The following is an 18,684-nucleotide window of genomic DNA, read 5'->3' as shown; positions in this document are numbered from 1 at the left end:
TTCCATGAGTATGACAAAACTATGCAAGTTCGTAATGCTACTGAGAGACTTACATTACTCGAGATAACTAGTTCGAGAAGGAGAACGACAATTAAGCGAGTCAATTGAAGTCCTAACTACACTCGGTGGTGGTGGTTAATTAATTTTGCAGCTAGGACCAAGTTCCATCTAGGTCCTATTTAGTCTGAACTTACTAAGTTACCCAAATTTGACAGCAGCGCCTCACTCACCAGCCTGCGTATGTCGCTTTAACCTGAATCTATGACCTCCCTACTTCAATCACTTCAAAATTACAAGCTCCAGTTTATAAGTTACCAGTGACAAACAAACTTATCACGGAACATATCTTATAAACTTATGATATTACTATTAAAGTCGTAAAGTTGTGACCATATTTTAATTTTAAATTTCCCAACACTATTATTTTTAATTTAAAGAAAGTTTCTTTCAATTTAAGCAATCAACTAAATCATTCACTAATTATTTATTGTTCAATAATTTTAAACAATCAAACGTAACATCACACCTTTTTACAGAATTACTTTTAATACACAATCAAATAATCTCTCTTATTTTCAACTCCAAGTACGACGCAATCAAGATTAGGGGGGAGATAAGTGAGTGCGAAGGACACTATCTAAGCTCTAATCCGTGGGAACCAAAAACTCTTAGTGTCATCAAAGAAATAAAAAAACAATTTTAAACAATAGAATGGAAATGAAATGAAACCGGAAAAGGAGAAATTATTATCTATTGACTTCATAGGAAAGGTTAATTTAATTATAATTGCGATTTGGAGCGTGACAAGGTTTCACTTCCAATAAAACCTTGGATCATCAGATACCGTTGTTCAGCGTAGGATTAAATTACCTAGTCTAATTAAAGGTTTCAAAATGGTTTTATTGACAATTATTTTCCATTATTAACAAATTTTAATTAACTTGGATTAAATTAAAATTTAAACTACGATATCATCTTGATTTATTTACTCATAGCACATGAAATTAACTTCAGAGATTTTTGGTGAATAAAAGAGAATGTATGACCTACGTCACTTCATGACAAGCTCCAGTTTGTAACCAGTGACAGACTTATGGAAGATACCTTATGATTATAGAGATGTGAAATTACCGTAATTTTTAAAATGGTAATTTACCTGGTAAATTACCGAAAAATTACCGATTAAAATTTTGAAATTACAAAAATTACCGTAATTTATGGTATTTTATGTTTTAACAGGCTTATTACCGCGGTAATTTTGTAATTTACCGGTAAATTACCATTCTAAAATTACGGTAAGATATAAATCGGTAATTTACGGACGGTAAATTACCGACTCACATCTCTACTTATGAACATATGATTTTATCTTTGAACGAATATTTTCCAAAACTTATATGGGTCCTTATTAGTTTAACATACATGAATGTTCTCAATTTGTTCGCTATCAGCGGAAATTCTTTCAATTTTGTCACCTAAGACTTCAATACACTCCAATACTCGCTTCAAAGACAGTTCGTTATTGTTCTCACCCTTCAAATCACCCACAACAGTCTTATTAATTTCAAGTAACGCCAGTCTGGCTTCCAATATATCCAGCTTACATCGCAAACCTTCGATTTCTTTCTCCAACTTCTCTTGGACACAATCAACCTTGTGCATATCTTCCACTCTCTGCAGGATCTCAACGATACTGGTAAATCCTTTCTCCATGGCAATATCCAGGGCACTCATACCGTAACGATCGGTGACTTTAACATCAGCACCATGAGCCAGAAGTATCCTGACGACATCTTTTTCGTTACTTAAGGCAGCGGCGTGTAACGGTGTCCTATGGTAGTAGCTTCTGACATTGACATCAGCTCCCTTATCAATAAAGGCGAAGACAGTTTCTTCGTGTCCTCCAACGCAAGCCAAGTATAAGGGTGTCCTTCCTTTATTGTCAACTGTCTCGATTCTGGATCCTTTTTCAATAAGGCTTAATACTAAATCCTTATGTCCTTGACTGGACGCAAGATGTAAGGGTGTACAACCATTCTCTTCGCAGACATCAATACCGGCACCTTTTGAAATCAAGTACATGGCGATGTCCTTACGTCCCTGACTACAAGCCAAGTGTAACGGCGTGCAAGATTTGACATCGGTCGCGTTGACATCAGCTCCTTTTTCGACCAAGGTAACGGTTATCTTCAAGTGTCCACCACAAGCTGCCAAATGTAACGGCGTCCTTTTGACGGAGTTGACCATATTGATGTCGGTTCCGTTTTTAAGTAAGGATAGTACTTGCTTCTCAAAACCTTCTTGGGCGGCGTCGTGAAGATTGCAGGAATGGGCTTGGCATTTGTACATGCCCCAATCGAATGGTACTGAACGTGAATTTGAGTTGTTGTTATTGATGTTACTTCTTAATGGTAACATTTGAAGAGAGGTTTTGCGAATCGACTGCATCTTGAGATTTTTAAGTGATTCTATTTCGGTGTATCGATTATCGACTGTTTATATAATATTTAGCTCTATCGAGTATTTTGGAGGTTTTTAAAGATTACTTGAATTCTTTGAACCTACCAACCAAACAAAACCAAAAACTGTACTGATAAGATGTTGCTGTACGTTTACTCAATTTTGAAGAGCATTTTGTTTAGATAATGATGTGCAGAGGACTGTTATTTTGAGGGGACAATTCAAGTGCTTAATGATTGGCCTTGTGAACTACAGGAGTGTCTAAGTCAAGGAAAAATTCAAACGCCTTCCTTGACGTCAGTTACGCTTGGAGGCCGGATATCACGTCATGAACTATACGTCATTGTATTGTACTGGTTAAAGGGTTTAAGGTCTACGAAAACGTTATTCCTGTGGAGTTTTTGTCGTCATTCTAGCGACTGAATGACTATTGAAGCACATTAAATTGAAGCAGAAGTATATAATACTTCTCTTAAGGAGAGAGGTGTAGCTACCACAAAGCGGGGCAATTGTAACATCCCTTAACGTCTTAAGTTTGATGAGCAGGAGAGCTAACAAAAAGGGGGTCCCTCGCCTGGGAAGAATCATTCATGTTACATAACTAAAGAATATTAAGAGGATACAGAGTGTCACACTTCTTCAATTATCCCCTTCTGATTGAAATAAAACAAACTTAACTACATTTTCAATTAAGATTTGTGCGATGGTATTTTATAAAACCAAAATAAAGTATTTAAATTTAAGCTTTTAAAATAAATTCTTAACAACATGGGATGGCAATATTCCAAACGTTAACAACTTAATTTCAAGGCCAATTACATTTAAGATGAAAAACAGTTATTAAATCTTCAATCTAAGACGAAACGAAACCCTCGTGTTTTTTTAAAAAACATTTAAACCAGTTTCTTCGGCACCGTTAGGTTATTATAAAGAAGAATAGTAAGGGCTATGTTAAAGGTGTTTACAGTGATACCTCATGTACTATGATGAGTCTCTTTAATCGAACCGGTATGTAACCTACCCCTTTTTTACGGCATGAAAAAACAAGGTCACCCCACAAAGATATCTGATGCCATCATTCCAAAATACCTGTCGTTCAAATGTGGTGTTTTATCATAAGAGAAGGTCAAATAATAACGCGGTGCTGGAGATTAAATTTGCTTAATCTAACCCGTCATTATATAGCCTGTTTCTGATGCATACAGCTAGGGTTCGGACGAAATTTTTTTATATTGAAAATCCCTGACTTTTGAAACCAGCTTATCCCTGACCATAATTACACCTTATGTCTAACTTTTTAGGGAAAAACATTAACATCCCTGAATTTTTAGGGAAAAACATTAAATCCCTGACTTTTTAGGGAAAAGCATTAAATCCCTGACTTTTTAAGGAAAAACATTAAATCCCTGACTTTTTAAGGAAAAACATTAAATCCCTGACTTTTTAGGGAAAAACATAGTCCACTTCATAATTACACCTGGGCATGTAACTTTTATCTCCATACTGCCTTACTTTCTGTTAATTTCTATTTGCTTTTGTTGGTGGTGATTTTCACTTTAAAATGTCTTACATTTCCCAAAACTCTCAGTTTCAAGTAAAAAAGAAATAAAAACCAAAAGGGATATTTTTTTCCCAACAAACTAATTAATTATAAAAACTGGAATAACCCGAGACAAGTTTTTATCTCCATTGGAGGTAAAAGTCGGTAAAAAAAAGAATGCGTTAATTTTTTTTTCTAATTTTAAAAAGAAGAAGATTTACGTTTTGACGTGAGAAAAATCACTACTGACGAAGCACGATAATTATTTAAGAAATAATATGGTAGGGGGACCCATCATGCATTGCGAGCAACTTAAAACTTAACGTTATTAATCAGATACTTTTAAAAGTACTCAGCCTGACACCCAGAAAGGGTCAGGTCAATAATAAGGTTTACTTACTGAATTGAGGGGTTATAAACACTTCAATAAATGTTCGTGATAACTTGTGGGTTAGGGGGTGCCATTCCTTGTGGTGGCTCAATCAAAATCTAAGGGCTGCTCATAGAAGTTACATTTAACATTTCATCGATTCACTCAAAATTCAGTTGATTTCCCTTAGAACCATCCATCCCACTCATCATGTACTTGGTCCTTTTTGGAACACAAATATGTAAATCCCTCTACAGTGTAATTAATTTATTTTAAATCCGAGTATGTGGTCATGCTCGGCCTCCTCAGACAGTCACCTTTAAAGATGTATTTTACATTTTCTTTTCCCTGATATTGAGTTTGTAGGGCACTAAATTCTCTATACCTATCTTAAAATTCAGGCTGTACACTGACCGACTTAGGCTAGTATTTAATGTTATCCGGTCGAAACTGACAGTAAATCAAAACGAGTTGGCGTTGTTGGGTTTGATTCCGTGCACCTTTGAAATTATAAAAAGATATTTTAAACAACCCCCTTTTTAATTTTAAACGGGGTAGATACGCTTGATTATTAATTGTTTCGTGCATCATTTGACACCTAATTAATACATTTTCACACTTTTTTTACCCCAACTTTGTAATTGAGGCTGTAAGGTTGTTAAAGATCATTGGCTTTTGAATTTAAAGTGTCGTTGACTAAGTTTAAGTGTTTTAGGTTTTATATCAGTTGGATCTAAGATGGTCACACAATAGGTTCACAAATGCCACAATCGCTTTTAACTTTATCAACTTGCACGTTTTGTAAGGCTGTTAAAGTAAGATCATTGGCTCTTGAATTTAAAGTGTTTTAGGTTTTATGTCAGTTGGATATAAGATGGTCACACAATAATTTCACAAATGTCACAACTGTTTATTACACTATCTACTTGCAAGTTTTGGAGTTTTAACGGAGTGTGTTATGATGAGTTAAAAAAGATCTCATAGAAATAAATATGCCATATTCATAAATGTCACATTTCGTTTAAACTATGATAAGAAAAGGTCGCAAAGTATATTCACAAAATGTGACATTAAGCAATTTATATATTGTAAGTACTCATTTTAAAGGTATAAACGAGACAAACACGATGGTCTATACTAGCAAAGTATTTGAAGGCATATAAAGTTGCAAATTGCCTCTTAAACATTATGAAAACGTGCAGGCAGTATCAGTCTTAAATTAAGTATTAACATTATTCTTTTCCACATGCAGAAGTCATACAAGCCAAGAAAGAAATTTCCAACGATGACTTGAAGCTGGTCTGCTATTACTCGAATTGGGCGGTTTACAGGCCCGGTTTGAACAAATTCACGCCACAAAACATTAACCCTTATCTGTGTACTCACATCATCTACGCCTTCGCGGGAATGTCCAAAGACTTTGACCTGAAGCCTTTCGACGCCTACAACGATATTGAGCAAGGTAGGCGAGCCATTACGCGCGTACAAGTACTTAAGAAAGTGTTAACCATCTTAATAATTTTAGGCAACTTTAAGAAGTTCGTCGGACTCAAGTCCTACAACCCTAAGTTGAAAACACTGATTGCTATTGGCGGTTGGAACGAAGGCTCAAAGAGGTGAGTTAAATAATAACCAGACAAGTGGGATTAGAATATCATACAACATATTATGGTAGAAGAAATGGTACAACGCGTGAAAAGATGTGAACATCGGGAAATAATAGTTCATAAAAGCTCTACTTGCAATTGGATTCAGGCATATTCAGGGCTCAATCGGTTGACCATAGTGGGATTAGCTAGGACATACAGTCAGGCATAATTACACGTTCGTGTACTGAAAACTAGGAAATACAGCTGAAAGAACGTCATCACTGCTTGACGTTGTTATTAAACCCCGCCTCATTTGTCCAGGCACATAGTTAATCTCATAAAACATGATCCTTACGTTGCGACCAAGTGGTCATCAAACAGCACGTCATAAACAATCAACAGCACAGTACCATAAGCCACTTATAAAATCCCCATAAGTCGCAAACAACACCTCATATTCCAACTTAAGTAAAAACCAAAGCAATTAACGAATCTAACTAAGACGTTAACCCTAAATATGGAAAAGACATTAAAATCAATCATACAACCCTTAAAAGATTTGAAACATCTTTAAGAAAACACTCCCCTATACTGAATGAAGCAAAACCTACACAACACTCCATTGAAGAAAAGACAAACCTATGTCTATTGTTTATTACTTATAACATTTCTAACAATTTTTCTCCACCCATATCGTAGGTTTTCAAAATTAGTGTCGTCGTACTCTTCAAGACAGCGTTTTGTGCGTAGTGCAGTACGTTTCTTGCGGCAGCACAATTTCGATGGGTTAGACTTGGATTGGGAGTACCCTGGTTTTAGGGACGGCGCCTCTGAAGACGACAAAGTGGGATACGCCCAACTTATGAAAGTGAGTTCTAGTGTTTCTTTCTTTTTTTTCTTAAAATGTTCTTAACCTTGTTTCCTTAATTGGTATACGTAAGCCTGTTAGGTCTTTAACACGAGAGTAAACCGAGGCTTAAGGTACTTAATTATTTCTTCTTTTTTACTCTTGATGGGTTTTTTAGGAACTGAGGGATGCATTCGAAGCGGAACGTGTTCCAAATGGAAAAGATAGGTTGCTACTTTCCGTCGCTGTACCTGCTGGCAAGGAATACATTGATGGAGGATTTGACGTGCCATCTATTGCAAAGTGAGGCTTCTTAAATGAGCATTATTTTTTTTGTTATTCTCGATGCAAATGGCAAGGCTTAGCAATCCTATCTTAAGTTAGCTATTTAGCAGCTGACAAGGTTTCGGGTGAGATTTGTTGATGCTAAAATATTCCATGGTATGCAGGCGCAAGGGATCGTTAGGATTCTAGTATATCAAGGTTATTCTGCACTGTTTACAGCTAGGTTGTTATTCTCGATGCTCATGACAAGGGTTAGCAATCGTATCTTAAGTTAGCTATTTAGCAGACGACGCAGTTTCGGGTGTGGTTGTCGATACAAAAATATTCCACGGTATGCAGGCGCGAGGGATCGTTATGATTCTATCAAGGTCATTCAGAACTCACTGTTTAAAGCTAGGACTTAAAAAATGAAGTTAGGATCTGAATTTTCCTGATATATCAAGGTCACTGGATAAAAATCAATTTAAAAGTGATCACTATTTAAAAGAAAATGAAATTATGGCATTCCTCCAAGCTCATAGAATATGCTCGGGTAGCAATAGCAAATTACATTGTTCTGGTCCACTTTAGAATCACAAAGTACCCCAAAACACGAAACGTAAAAAACAATGGACACTTATTTTTACTAGCTAGTTAGAAGCCACCTGAAATTTTTTGATTTAAAAAAGTGTGTTATGGCCAAACGAAATCTAGACGATGCACACTTTCACGAGACGCAAATGACGTAAATTAGGGTTTGAAAGTACCAGGTAAATAACCCAATATTCAAATTCGTGCCACCTAAATTCCATCCATACGCGGTACCTTCCTGCCAAACTTCTTCCAGACGTGATAAAAACCAAAACACAAAAGAACACAGAAAAAAATATACAATAGATATAAAAAACAAGATCTGCTATTCAAAAATTTAAAATGGGTTGTTGTCACGCACGCGTTCTAGCGAAAGGTGCATATGGTTCCCCTCAAAATAGGTTCGGCTCTATTGTCTAGAACAGAAGTGTTCCAATTTCTCCATAACTCTCTCTTCAATTATTTATGGATGGTCCGATGAAGGAAATGAGTTTTCTTAATCTTGTGATTTTTATGGGGCTTTTTTTCAAGGTCGGTCGATTTCATGAACGTCTTGACGTATGATTATCACACGGCTTATGAATCCGAAACACATCATCACGCACCGTTGCGTGCACGAGATGATTTAGTGGATTGGGACGAGAGAAAGAAGTTGAATATCGTAAGTAAAGTGATAAAACAGCGAATAGTTAAAATTGAACAGGCTTTATGATAAGTTAAAGCTTGCAAGAATCGTTGAATTTGTATTGTTAAGAGCTTTCAAATAAGTAGTTACACCATTATGGTTCTTTCGATAAGTCTACGGGGCAGGTCACAAAGTGTGAACCTTTGTGTAGAACTTCAGAATGAAATTAAACCATATCTTGTAGAAAGCTCTTGACCATGTTATGATAAGAGAACGAGCGACATTGAGCTTTCAATAAGTATTTAAACCACATGGTGCTTTTGATAATTCCATCGACTATGTCACAAAGTGTGAACCTTTGTGAAGAACTTCAGAATGCATTTAAACAATACTTGTAGAAAAGCTTTTGACCATGTTATGATAAGAGAACCAGAGACATTGGATTTCAAATAAGTACTTACACCACTTGGTACTTTCGATAAGTCTATCGGGTAGGTCACAAAGTGTGAAGCTTTGTGAACAGTTTGCGAAAGCATTTAAACCATATCTTGTAATATGTTGTAGAAAAACTCTTGACAAGCTAAATTCAATAGTTATATCGTAGCTCTTAAATAAGGGTAGGGGAAACTGTACCGGAAATACAACCATAGCAGTTGCAATATTAACAAATGAAAAATATTATATTATGTTTCAATTAGGCATGGACTATCGATTACTATATTCAAAATGGAGCCCCGAAACACAAAATCATTGTTGGAATTCCAACATACGGTCGTTCATACACGCTACAAGACGCCAAGGACAATGATCTTGAATCACCAACTGACGGACCAGGCGAACCTGGAGTGGCTACGAGGGAAAAGGGATATTTGGCTTACTACGAGGTTTGAACCCTTACTAAGTAGTTCCACAAACCAGAAAGTACTAACTTTTCTTTACTGTAACAGATCTGCCAGAAAATTAAAGACGACGGCTGGACCGTTGAACGACCTTACCCTAAATTATCTGGACCCTACGCTTATGGAGATAACCAATGGGTTGGGTATGATGACGAGGATGCTATAATCGAAAAAGTAGGACCTTAAATTCAACATCATACGTAACCAAACTTTAACCATACATAATCTTAGGTTCGCTACATTTTGGACAAAGGCTTAGGAGGTGCCATGGTTTGGACATTAGACAACGACGATTTCCGCGGTAATTGCGGCGAAGAACAAAGTCCCTTGATCAACACCATTCGCGCTTCTCTCTTGGCCAACGCCATTGATGGAAACTCGAACCATCGTACACTAGCGCGTGCCATTAAGGATGACGTAAGCTCAGCCGAAAGCAGCTCTGAAGAAGAGGATTACGAAGACGAAGAAGAAACCACAACCCAAGCACCCACAACTACCACCACAAAGAAACCCGCACGATTTGGCAGCTCGCGCCGTACCTCCTCCAACACAAGACGCAACAAGAAACCAGCCACTGCCGTCACACCATCATTCACCACCCCTGAACCACCACCAACCCCTGACCCAGGTCCAGCATTCGAATGTACGGATGAAGGTTTCTTTAATAACCCTAAAGATTGCAAGAAGTACTTCTGGTGTTTGGACAGTGGACCAGCTAATTTAGGTGTGGTACCTCACGCTTTCACGTGTCCATCTGGATTATTCTTCAACTCGAGATCCGAAGCTTGCGATTACCCCGAGAATGTTGTTTGCAAACTGCCACCCGGCGCTGGAGGAATTGATATTAAAAAACCAAAGAACAAAGTCGTTCGACCGACTACTCGTACCACCAAGAAACCTAAAACGACTACGGAGGAACCGGAAATTGAACCAGAGATTGCGAAGGCGGTTAGGAAGTTGAAAAACAAGGATGAAAATAGCGATATCTCTGAGGTACTTAGATTGCTTAAAGAATTGGGTGGCGTTGAAGGTGTGCAAGCTCTATTAGCCAAGAATGCGACAGAAGCACCAACAGGCCCTCCAACGTTACCACCGACAAGACGTTCGAGCCGACGCAGACCAAAAACTACAACAACAACTACTACTACTACGACAACTACTCAAGCTCCAGCTACCACAAAAGCCTCGCGTACCGCGCGTTACAGACCACCGTTTACTCCGGAACCATATAAACCAGCAACGGCTGAAGAAGTTGATGATTTCACACCAGCGTCAGCCCCTTCTACCAGAGGAGTACAATTCCAACGTCGCCCACAATTCAGTTCACCGGCAACAACAACCGAGGTTCCCGAAATACCGGATACACCCCAATCAGCGCCGGCCATCTTTAATTACGTAGAACCTAACAGGTCCGCTCCACCACCACGACCACCACAAGCTGTTGCTACTGAAGCCCCAGGTTTCCAATTCGTTTACCAAACACCCGGTAGGACGTTGCAAGATCAAGACCTTACCGTTCCACCGTCATCTGAGGTACCATCATTCCCGGTAGATGATATATTTTCCTACCAAACACCGGCAAGAGCAGCCTTCCCAACAACCGCAATTACCCTTGCACCACCAAGGGAGGTCACCTACCCCACTTCGATAGAACCCAATGTCCCGGACACACCGAGAGACGATAATGCTGGAGTTTACCGCGTACCAATCCGCGTTCAAAATAATGGCGCAAGACGTGTCACTTCTACCGATGCCAATGGTCGACGACGCGCTAGAGTAAGGGTAAAGGCTGGTTCAATACGTCCCTTAACCGGAGATGACGTAGTTGAAAGCGTTAGTCAATTACCCGATGGAAGCAGAGTAATCCGTAGACGCCCGGTTCAAAATGGTTACGACAGTCTACCAAGAGCTTCGGTCCTCGATGAATCACCCAGGACCCAAGTTAACACCGAAATAAACCGATTCAGAACAACTACTACTTTGCAACCAACATCTTACGATACAACCATGTACTACAACCCAACAACCTCCAGACCACAAACAACTCTCCGACAAAATTACAGAAGGGTTGTAACTACCACTCTTCAACCTCAAACTGATTTGTACGACTACGATCTTGATTACGACCATACCGAACCGCCTCAGACCACGACGGCTCGCCCACGAACGACAACAACACGGGCCCCTAAGAGACAACAAAGTAACAGACGACGAACTGGCACAACAAGGAAACCAGTTACGCAAGCGCCAACTGCCCCACCGCCACCCCCTCCACCAAGAACCAGGGTGAAGCCCGAATACAAGGGACCCTCCGTTACCATCAGCTCATCTGGAGAGTTGGAATGCCAGAGAAGGGGAGTTTTCGTTCATCCAAAGCAATGTGGTCAGTTTGTGGTCTGCGCACCAACCAGAAGTAAGGAGGAGTTAATCGTTAGAGACCATCATTGTCCGGCAGACCATATTTTCTTGGAAGATGTTGGAAGGTGTATGAGGGGTGACAAAATCAAGTGCGAGGTCCGATTGTAATAACCAATAACAGCGTTAAAGACATTACTATGCGCGAGCGGAAGAAATACCCAAATTTTCAACAGCCGTCCAATAGGAAACTAGCCTCTAGTACGACGTCACGATTTCAAATGGCGGCCCCCATGAAAATATTTCCACCGAGCATAGTTTTGACTTTGATAGACTTTTGGGTTCGCAATTTCACCTAACAAAGGCATTTAATTGTTGTCTCAAGTGTTGAACGCGATTAAGGATACTGCCAAAAATAATCAATCCACTTTACAGACAATTTTAATTACCCCTCGCCCCCTTTATCAAGTTGTTAATTATTTAAAAATCTCAAGATGTCGTCGTTTTACCCTTTCACCCCTTCTAGTACTTCCCCCCTCCATTTCAAAAACGCACATTTTGAAATACCCCCAACGTTTCAAGACAGTGTTCGACGTCCCAAGAGTTGATAATCAATCCAGTTTTGTTTAATTGTATGTTAATGTTATTGTATGTCAGATATGTTTTTGATTTCGCCAACTACTAGAAGAATGACGGCAATCCCAAAACAATCCGTACTTTTGATTTTTTTTTTTTTTTACATCTTAATTTTCTATTTTTGATATTAAAAATCTCATGTACGAAAACAATAAAAAAGAAATGTGCTGAATATTTTGTGTCATTCTGGCATGGATCTTATAATAAAGATCATTAAAGGCTCATTAACATTCTTAGATTGGAGTGTATTGAAATTGTCTAAACAAGATCGGCACTATGATATGTCTTACTCCACATGTGTGCGAAATTCCTTGCATTAGGACCCAATGTCTTAGGACCCGTACCAAAGAAACTAAATGTTATAGACCCCATATTCCTCAACACTTTTCTCTCAGTCTGACCCAAAGAACATCCCCTTAATTTATGGTAGACATATCAGAAACACCCTGCATAATAAAGGTCCTGGTCCTCTTTTGAATTACAGTAGTCCACAACGAAACTATAGAGCAAAATGTCATAGAAGTTACATTATCAGCTAGAAATCGTCCATAGAAACAAACCAAACCCACAGTATTTCGATCATACCACCATTTTTAACAATTCAGGACTTTTATAGTTCAACAAAGGTATGAAAATACCTATATTTATTTTTCAAACGTAAATTCCGACATTTTTAATTATATTCCTCTTCAATTTAAACTCCTCCATCATGATGATGACCATGACGATGAAGATGATGATGATGATGATATTTCTGATGGTGTTGTCTTTGTTTTTCACACCCATTTGAATTTGATTTAAAAATCTGAGAATGGTAATTCACAGCAGGTGGATTAGTAATTTTTTCGACTAATTCCGAATTATGGTCCAAGTTCAGTGCCAAATCTAAAGCTGTTTGTCCATAGCGATCGAATATTTTAGTATTAGCTCCATGTGTTAATAAAACATCAACAATTTTCTGTTTTTTCCAATCGTAGGCGTCTTTACTGATCTTCGTCAAGGCCTTACTTAAAACCGCGGCGTGTAACGGTGTCAGTCCGAACATATCTTGGGCGTTAATATCGGCTCCATTATCCAGAAGGTAAAAAATAATCAAATCAAAACCATTATGGGCTGCCAAATGTAAAGGAGTTTGTCCGTATGTTAATACAGCCTCGTCATTAGCTCCGTGTGTAATTAACAATTGAACTATGTCCAAGTGACCATATTCACAGGCCAAATGTAACGGTGTTCGACCATACGTCACGCAAGCTTCAACACTAGCACCCTTTTTTATAAGTTCCATCGCGATATCGAGGTAACCATTGGCCGCTGCTAAATGTAAAGGCGTGGTACCATCCGTCATTGGAGCGTTTACGCAGGCGCCTGACGAAATTAGCATCTTTACCGCGTCGAATTTACCGTATTCCGTCGCTAAATGTAACGCGGTTTTACCGATTTCGTTACAAATATTGGGATTAGCTCTTTTACGTAATATCAACTTCACTGATTCGGTCATACCTTTGGCCGATGCTAACATAAGTGTTGTTGAGGCGTACATTTCATCGCATACCTTGTACGTTTTGTTTAAACTAGATTCGCTGGTTTTTGAGAGTAACATGGGTACTAACTCCTCGAAATTTCGCAACAATGCGTAGAAAACTGGCGAGTACCCATTAGAAAATTCAATATCGACGCATGCACCTTCGAATATAAGGTATTCGATAAGGTCTGCCAGACCCAACTGTCCGTATATCATGACGCATTCGAGAGGTGTTCTTCCTAGTTCGTCTCTACCGTTGACGTCAAGTCCGTTTTCAATTAGTGTTTTACATCCTTCATAAAGCTTATCACGCGACGTGTTGTCCTCCTTAAGATTTCTGAACAAGTCCGCGACACATTCTGGTGGTTTTGGTGCTTCATTTTCATCATCACCCTTTTCATTTTCGTTGGTAGATGAGGCATTTTCACAGCAAGTAGATGAGGTACTTTCGGTTGTAGATGAGGTAACTTGGTTGCTCTCGGACATTTTAACACTGGAAGGTTTCATTTGAACCTTTCGGACAATCTGCTAGCTTTTAAATACAGCTTTAAAAAACACAGCTGTTACCATTCAGTTTGCAATGGTTTCTACAAAATGTCGACACATTGGAAATGAGATAAATTTCAACGAGGGTTGTTTAAGATTATTGTGTGTACATTTTGCAAGAAGGAAATGTACAATAGAAATATGTTCAGTTCAGGCTTTTTCCACTGGCTGCTACCATGGAGTTATATTTATGTATTGCTAGCTGCAATGTAATACCCTCTTAACGAAACTTATATTATCACTCTGATAAAATAACTCCATGGAAAATTACACTGGCAAGCGGTATCAGGGTATCTAATCGCTTTCCAAGTCGATCTTTTAAACGTACTTGGAGACATGACAATATAACAGCCGAAACAATGTGTCACGTGAAACTCTGACAAATGGGAGAACACGTGAATAAACACTTTATAGGGTAATATACCCAAAAAGTTTTATATCTTTCCCTTCTAGTCTTTCTAGAATCAAACAGAACTAGTGGAGTGTTGTAACTATGGTTCTGTAAGAGATACGGTGATATCTTTTGAGTATGTCATTGCCGTACTTCTTGTCTTTCAAACGATACCAAATATTTGTACTTACAACAAATAGCACTCAAGTAATTAAACAAAATAGCAAACAAGATGATTTTAAAATAAATTTACCACATCTCAATTAAATCTTTATTACACTTTAGAGAACCTACCAATGTTTCACCATACATTAATGCCTGAACTTGTAAAGTGACTGTAAACCCCAATGAAGTTTTGGAGCAGATTTCCAACTATAGAGAGATGAGAGGGGAGGAGCTACGGGGTCGTGACGTCAATAATAGTAGCCTACAATTGTATGGCCCAACTCCTGCGCTGTCGACTTCCAATATGGTCGCCAAAACCTAGGTAAGAGGACCTAAGAGGGTGTGACGTCACGAGAAATTTCGTAGCAGACTACACAAACCCCAAAAACAAATAAAATAATTATACTTCATAATATAAAAATCTTTTTATTGAAAGAGTTGAACTCTATTTGATACCGTATTTACAAAAAAAATAGAGATACTAAGATCCTGTCCGAGTAACACACGACAATATGATTAATATACATTTCATACATTCCATAATGAAATCATTTTCGTAATGATAAAGTACCACCAGCACTCGACACCACTTACATAATTAGATAAGGAACTTAAAAAACGCCTTAATATTTCAATGATAATTGTATAAAAAAGCTCATAAAATCAATTAAATGCGAGGAGGAACAAGTTCAGGAGAATTATAAAATATATGATGATGATTACGATGGATGAAGTTAGTACAGTCCAAATTTACTTTTTCCCCTTCTTTTTAGAAGCCTTTTTCGCGGGTGATTTTGCCTTCGCTGGAGATTTAGGCTTAGGAGATGATTTTGCGGGTGATTTCGATTTCGCGGCTGCTGCTTTGGCTTTCGGTTTCGACTTCGGCTTGGCGGCTTTGGGTTTCGGCTCAGGTTCAGCGGCTTTGACTTTGGCTTTAGGCTCCTCTTTCGGTTTGGTTTCCTTCTTTTTGCTAGCCGCGGCGGCTGCGGCTTTGGGTTTCTTAGCCGATTTCTTGGGAGACGCTTTCTTAGCCGACTTTTTCGGTGTAGCAGCAGCCGGTTTTTTGGGAGACGCGGGAGCTACCGGGGCCTTGGCTTTCACGGCGGCGGTAGCGGCTTTTTTCGTGACTTTAGCAGCGACGGGTGCCGGTTTTTTAACGGGCGTTTTAGGCTTAGGTTTAACAGCCTGTTTCTTATGATTCCTTTTTTCAATAAGGAAACCTTTTTTACTACCTTCTTTAGTTACCTTGTATCGTCCGGTTAAAATCTGTACCGATGATTGTCCTTTCGGTCTTGTTAATAGAGCTTCTTGTAATCCTTTAGCCAAAGCGGCTTTCATCATGGTTTTAATCATGTCTTGTCGAACCGTAAGGTAATTAGCGAGGATATATTGTCGAATACTCACAACGGAAGAACCCTTTGAATCATTAAGACGTTCAATCGCCTCTATTATCATGTCCAAAGTCCTAGGATGCGTTTTGGGACTCTTTTTCTTACTGGCGAATGTTTTGTTGACCGTTGCGGCCGCTGGTTTCTTAGCCGATGCAGCCCGAGGCTTAACTATTTTAACGGCCGGGGTTTTCTTCTTTGCCGCGGCTTTTCTCTTACCACCCGCGGCAGCTGGAGCGGCTTCCTCGGCCGCATCATCCTCGGTTTTCTCCGTGGTTTCGGCTCCATCCGCTTCATCTACTTCCATTTTATTTTCGGCAGTTTCTTCAGATTCTTTCGCGGCGTCTGTTTCATTATCTTTAATATCTTCCTTAACTTCCTCTTTATTATCCGTATTTTCACCGTCAGCCATTGTTTAATTTAAACGTAAATAAAAACAGAACACGGGAAAAAGTAAAACTAGGCCTAAAAATCAAGCGACGTGAACTCCGCCTCTGCTAGGTAATGAATGAAGTTTCGAAAGACCGAGGGGGGCTTTTTATACTCGGAGTTTCCGACCCCATGCTTGGAGTCTCGCGTCTTTTCCCTCAAGTTGAGCCATTTTTTACTCGACGTTTGTGCTTCGTAACTGACATTTATAATTAATTTAAGCCCCTTAATATTAATTAACGCGATTAAAACTTATACCATTGGATTCGTTAGGTCGAAATCTATACTCCCAAACCATTTTAAACTTAAAATAGGCAATATTTTCAATAGAAATTAAGGCAAAACTACTACCCGCTGCTAGTGAAAGCCTGGTTGAAAGTCAATTTAAACGATGATAATTAAGTTAAATATGATAATTAAGCGCCGATTTTTGGCTCGATTGAAGGTATAGGCCTTATGTTTATGTCTATATTGTTTAAAAGCGTTTATCTAATGGCATTTAAGTCGAAAATTAATTTTTAATTGGACCCCAGAAGCACAAGTAGATACCAATGGGTATTTATATGGTAACCCCACGTAGGGGTGGATTTTAACATTGAAATCCAATATTGGTAAAAAAAAGTTGTATTTATGGGGGACACACCTATATCAATTTCAAATTTATATTTAAACAATATCAAATTCAATTATTTATACTTGAATAAATTAAAAAGTTGTTTATTATCTTGAAATTTGTAAAGTGATATTTGTAATGGTGATAGGATGTTGGTATGTGTGTTTATTGGTGGGTAATTTTATTTAGTTAATACTATAAGTTTAATTTTAAATTAAATTAGGTTTTCAAGTTAATTATTATTATTAATTTAAGTATTTAAGATAGCAATTAAGTTTTTATATTAATCTAGTAAGCCTGCCAATTAAGAACTTTACTTCATCAATTAATATTGGTCTAATCGGGTACTAATTTGACCTATTTTTAAGTCTATAATTTCAACAAATTTTAGGTCTATTTTTGACCTATTCCGGGTTTAATTTCACTTCCAATTTCAACCAATAAAATTCGAAGTGTAATTTAATTGGGTACCGTTAAAAGTTAGATGTTTTTTAACCTACAACCGTATTTAAATTTAAATTTCGCTCTCATTTTAGGTCTATTTTTGACCTATTCCGGGTTTAATTTCACTTCCAATTTAAATCAATCAAATTAGAGGTGTAATTTAATTGGCTACAATTAAAATTTAGACGTTTATTAAACCTTAACTACCGTATTTAAATTTAAATTTTGCTCCACATTTTAGGCCTATTTTTGACCTAAAACTGCTAAAAATATCTCAAATACCGGAGATAATTCAATTGAAGTAAAACAAAGTTCAAGAATTCAAAAGTAATTTGAGTATTTGATGTTTATGTTAATGAAATAATTAAAAAATTAAAAAAATTAAGTTAATCAATTTTACGACTTTCCAAATTCGCACTAGCCACTTGATGGGCTGCAATAAATGCAAAGGCAGTTGCCACAAAATGCGTAATCCTCCATGTTGTCGTAAAGGAGAACATGGATGTTAGAACAGCCTGGGCTGCCAGAATGGCCACTATGGTTTTATAACGGTACCTGTACATAATATTGCATAGGTACTTTAGAATTTTTTTAGGCCCAATTGCCAGTTAGTATTGGAACGGGAAATACATCGATCTATGTGCAATTAGCTAGCGCAAGATTCTATTTACTACGTAGCATTGCAATTTCTTATCGCATGCATTTATGCAAATATTGCAAAAAACGAAACGAGGTATGTGAATTTATAATTAGTAAAAAGATGAGAAAAATTATGTGAGATGCAGGGAAAATCTATGAAGTTTGTGACTGAACATGGTTTTCACAATTTGTGAACGTGAAGAAGAAGATATATGTTAATACGCTTAATCTATGGTTTTCCACTAATTGTGAATGTCGGTCACATTTTGTGACCACATATTTCTAACTATTTCTTAGAATATAAAACCCCAACTATGATTTTTCACTAATTGTGAATTTCGGTCACATTGTGACCACATATTTCTAACTAT

At 37.9% G+C, this 18,684-nt stretch overlaps 5 protein-coding genes across 6 annotated transcripts in view; 1 reads left to right on the top strand and 4 right to left on the bottom strand.

Moving 5' to 3' along the window:
• Positions 1 to 12,348, top strand: part of LOC149618417 (uncharacterized) — a 28,430-nt gene extending 16,082 nt beyond the window's left edge. Inside the window, exons 3-10 of the mRNA XM_089854930.1 lie at positions 5,623 to 5,832; positions 5,896 to 5,986; positions 6,659 to 6,827; positions 6,985 to 7,109; positions 8,193 to 8,322; positions 8,985 to 9,170; positions 9,234 to 9,359; positions 9,417 to 12,348. Of these exons, the coding sequence (XP_089711056.1) occupies positions 5,623 to 5,832; positions 5,896 to 5,986; positions 6,659 to 6,827; positions 6,985 to 7,109; positions 8,193 to 8,322; positions 8,985 to 9,170; positions 9,234 to 9,359; positions 9,417 to 11,711 (3,332 nt within the window). The 3' untranslated portion in view covers positions 11,712 to 12,348. The remainder of the gene's footprint in view (positions 1 to 5,622; positions 5,833 to 5,895; positions 5,987 to 6,658; positions 6,828 to 6,984; positions 7,110 to 8,192; positions 8,323 to 8,984; positions 9,171 to 9,233; positions 9,360 to 9,416) is intronic.
• Positions 1 to 18,684, bottom strand: part of PGAP1 (GPI inositol-deacylase) — a 116,517-nt gene that overhangs the window by 32,425 nt on the left and 65,408 nt on the right. The window contains exon 16 of one of the 2 annotated variants that reach the window (XM_089854938.1): positions 17,318 to 18,229. The exons of the other annotated variant lie outside the window; for it this stretch is intronic. Coding sequence (XP_089711064.1) covers positions 18,061 to 18,229 — 169 coding nt within the window. The 3' untranslated portion in view covers positions 17,318 to 18,060. Of the gene's footprint in view, positions 1 to 17,317; positions 18,230 to 18,684 lie in introns of those variants that run through there. 2 annotated transcript variants of the gene reach the window in all.
• On the bottom strand, positions 470 to 3,174 carry LOC149618418 (uncharacterized). The gene has a single exon (XM_089854981.1). It carries the CDS (start codon positions 2,446 to 2,448, stop codon positions 1,414 to 1,416), a length of 1,035 nt encoding a protein of 344 aa, XP_089711107.1. The 5' UTR covers positions 2,449 to 3,174; the 3' UTR covers positions 470 to 1,413.
• Positions 12,785 to 14,278, bottom strand: LOC149618416 (uncharacterized). The gene has a single exon (XM_089854975.1). The coding sequence runs from the start codon at positions 14,203 to 14,205 to the stop codon at positions 12,871 to 12,873; it is 1,335 nt and encodes a 444-aa protein (XP_089711101.1). The 5' UTR covers positions 14,206 to 14,278; the 3' UTR covers positions 12,785 to 12,870.
• On the bottom strand, positions 15,207 to 16,708 carry LOC149618415 (uncharacterized). The gene has a single exon (XM_089854980.1). The coding sequence runs from the start codon at positions 16,598 to 16,600 to the stop codon at positions 15,551 to 15,553; it is 1,050 nt and encodes a 349-aa protein (XP_089711106.1). The 5' UTR covers positions 16,601 to 16,708; the 3' UTR covers positions 15,207 to 15,550.

This window comes from Phalangium opilio, unplaced genomic scaffold (assembly GCF_054372755.1).
Source record: "Phalangium opilio isolate 3A_F unplaced genomic scaffold, DU_Popi_V2 ptg000209l_1, whole genome shotgun sequence".
NCBI lineage: Eukaryota > Metazoa > Arthropoda > Arachnida > Opiliones > Phalangiidae > Phalangium > Phalangium opilio.
This window is presented reverse-complemented; position numbering and strand designations above follow the sequence as displayed.